At 40.4% G+C, this 3329-nt stretch overlaps 1 protein-coding gene across 1 annotated transcript in view; it reads right to left on the bottom strand.

Annotated features, from left to right (window-relative positions):
• The window catches only part of heg1 (heart development protein with EGF-like domains 1), a 10217-nt gene extending 8026 nt beyond the window's left edge, over window positions 1-2191 (bottom strand). The window contains exon 1 of the mRNA XM_035676941.1: window positions 2091-2191. Within this exon, the coding sequence (XP_035532834.1) occupies window positions 2091-2191 (101 nt within the window). The remainder of the gene's footprint in view (window positions 1-2090) is intronic.
• Between the last annotated feature and the right edge of the window lie 1138 nt (window positions 2192-3329).

Raw genomic sequence — 3329 nt, 5'->3', positions numbered from 1 at the left:
CCGCTGCTGCTGCTGCCGCTGCTGCTGCTGGCCTCAGTGGTGGCTACAACAAGGGTGGAGGAGAGCGGCTCAGTAGACAGACTTGTGGCTTCTAGTGACGTGCTGCTTGTTTCTGTGAAGGTTTGTGTCTGCTCAGTGTCTGTGAAAAAATAATAATAATATCAATTTTGTCCAATCACTCACTACAGACAAGACACTGAAAACATTCTGAGGTCTGTTTATTTCTGTCTCAGAGTATTATTGCTTTTTTTGTGATACCAAACAACAGCATTATACTATTAGAAGCTGGCCAAAAAGTGCTTTCAGTCAGTCTGAATTCTCTGTTAAAACTGCACCAGTTATTAACTCCGTCTCAGCCACTATTAAGAGCACTGGACTTTTAAAGAAATTGTTGTTGAATTGTTTTAAATATTACCAGAAAAGGTAGTATAAGGGTGTCCAGAATTAGGTTTCTTTCAGCATTAGTATTTTCTTTTTCTTTTTATCATTTTTCTGCATGTTTATAAATGATCTTAATAACTTTGTAATTGTGCATGCATTTGGGTGTATTTACAGCCAATGTCTTATCAATGTGGACAGCACACTGATAACATATGTTGCTAGATAAAACAATGATTAATCAATTGACACAATCCTTTAAAAGTTGTTTTAAGTCAATTAATAAAGCAAAAATGCCAAGACGAATGCCTGAACTTCCCAAATGTTCTGTTTGTTGCTTTTGTTCTCACTGTAAATTGAATTTTGCTTTTTAATTTTGGACAATAGATTAAACACATCAAGTATGGGAACTTTTGGCAATTTTACGACACGTTACAGACGAAACAATAATCCATCAATTGGAGAACAGACAAATTAAAAAACTACAGTTGCAACCCTTCAGTGATATTGATCAATCCACTCAAGAAGTAAAAATACATAATTTCTGAGCTCGTAACGCTGTTACATGCAGGATATAAACTTCTTTAACATGTAGTGAAATACCTATATTATGATCATAATGTGTTGTCTAAGAAGCTACATGCTCAAATCAGGGAGTCTCACAGTGATCATGTTGACACTATTTCTACGGGAGCCCAGAACCGACAAACCAAACACTGCAACTTCACCGATAGATGCCACTGAATCCTACACACTGGTCCTTTAAGTTACAAACTGTACATAATGTAGCTCACTTCCACCTGTGGCCACCAGAGGGTGCTCACTGAGCTGTGTCTCGCCTGCTCAGGCTGCAGAAAGTGGGAAGATCCTGTCAGAAGTACTATTGCTTGCTGCAGAGGCAATGATTTTGGGTGGAGAACAATTGGCAGCAAGGCTTGTCTACTCTAACAATGGCATGAGGTCCTAAATATGGCGGTGACTGTCTCCGTTGGGAATCAGCCATTTCCTTCCTAAAGCTGAGCGAGCACAAGACACTGGCAGAACACAGTCACCATGGATCTGGGTGTGCTTTCATGTTCAGTGACTGTGGATAGTTTTTTTTAGCCTGGCTTAAAATTGTTTTTCAGTCATAAAAAAACCCCAAACATGATTGGAGTGTCAAAAAAAGGATGTTGTTTTAGATTGTTGTTTTTAAAATGTGTTTTTACCAGTTTGCCTTTGACAGTTGACAGTTAGAGATACATAAGAACCACAAATAGTGAGCAAGAGGGATGGCAAGCAAACAAGGGTTGCCAGCTGGAATCAACCTAGAGTTGATGGAATTACATAATTTGTGCCTCAATTGGGGGACCAACAGAGTCCCCCGCAAAAGGAGGAATATAATATTTTAAGATTTCACATTTTCTGGAACAGGGGAAGAAATAGGGTTGGCTGTTTTTATTGATTGTAATTTATAGTGGTATTAGTTTGAACATTGATTGGCTATGAAGACATTATCCTCAAACCTAAAAATAAATAAAATTACTCAGAGGAGATTTCATTCCTAAAGACAAAATCAGTTCAAATTGGGGGTCCGTGGTCTACTCTCCATCTATTGTGAGAGTCAAAAGATGCACATAGTGTAGCGAGAAAATAACTTCACACACAAGTCAGCTGGGCACCAAGTATGTGTGAGGTCTTTCTCCGACCTGTTCTTTTTCTCTGCCTGTCACTGATGCTGTGCCGTCTGACAGCCTGTTATCTGGCCAGTCTCCAGATAGCCCAGGACTGGAACAAAAGCACTCTGATGATGAGCATCGGTGCTGGGCAGCATCCTGACAGTGACCAGCAGCCACCATCAAAAAACCAATGGAGGGGAGAGTTCAACTACAGAACGGCCCGTCCACTGGGAGTCTGTCGGGAGAACTGGGCCACTCGACTCTATTTTTCTCTCTCACTTCCTCTGCATGTGTCTCTCTCATTATTTCATTCTCTCTCCCTGGATCCAGTCCGGGCAACAAAACTCAGACTGGAACGTGGTGTTGGCAACAAGTGGCGGACACTCCCAGATTCTCTGCTGTTTATCTCTCAGCTCTCAACTGTGTCGTCTTTTCACATCTGCTACACTTCAGAAACTCTGTGGTCTGCATATTAATTTAGGCAAGTGCAGTGCATTCAGAATACTAATGAGCACCGCCGATGGTATGACTGAGCAGTGTTGTAAATGTAATGATTGATGTTTTATTGCCAACAGATAAAATAGGTCCTCTGTTGCCACGGACTATTACTGAGTGATAAACTGTTGAGCTGTTTGAAATTCACAGCTCAGTCTGTGGGTCTCTCATCCGATAACAGCGACCTTAAGACCTGTTCCAGGACAGGAAAGGCGAATGTGGTTGAAGTCATGGTGAGGAAAGTGAATAATTTCCACTTTATCATTGTAGTTGTAGGACTGCACAATTAATTGCAGTATTATTGAAATCGCAATACGCAAATTGCAAGAAGGTGCAGTTATTGGATAACGGTACTGTGTGTGATAAAACAGCACTATAATGAAGTACTGTAGAGTTGCAGAGATTCCCTGACCTATAAATCTTGTTCTCCAGATGTAAGAAAACATGTTTGTTTGGTACAGACCCCAACAAATGTCACACTATCATGATTTAATTTTTCTTTTCCAGTGAAACTAAAATTGTAATGGAAAAATGAAGGAAGTCCCACTCATTGTGAATCATATCCCAATCGCAGTATGAGGAACTGTATCCGGCAGCTCTGCATGACTGAAACCAAGCAGCAAAAATCTCAGTGGATTCAAAGGGTTCAGTGGCATCTGTGAAGTTGCGGACTGCAACCATTTGAATACAGCTCAGCCTTCCAAATGTGTAGGAGAAACTAAAGTGGTCACAAAACTGTAAAAAAAACAAAAAAACAACAACAACAACAACAACACAACAAAGCTCTATTTAGAGCCA

This window comes from Morone saxatilis, unplaced genomic scaffold (assembly GCF_004916995.1).
Source record: "Morone saxatilis isolate NCDOM2014 unplaced genomic scaffold, NCSU_SB_2.0 Contig5, whole genome shotgun sequence".
NCBI lineage: Eukaryota > Metazoa > Chordata > Actinopteri > Moronidae > Morone > Morone saxatilis.
Note: the sequence above shows the minus strand (reverse complement) of the source record. Positions and strands in the feature narration are given on the sequence as shown.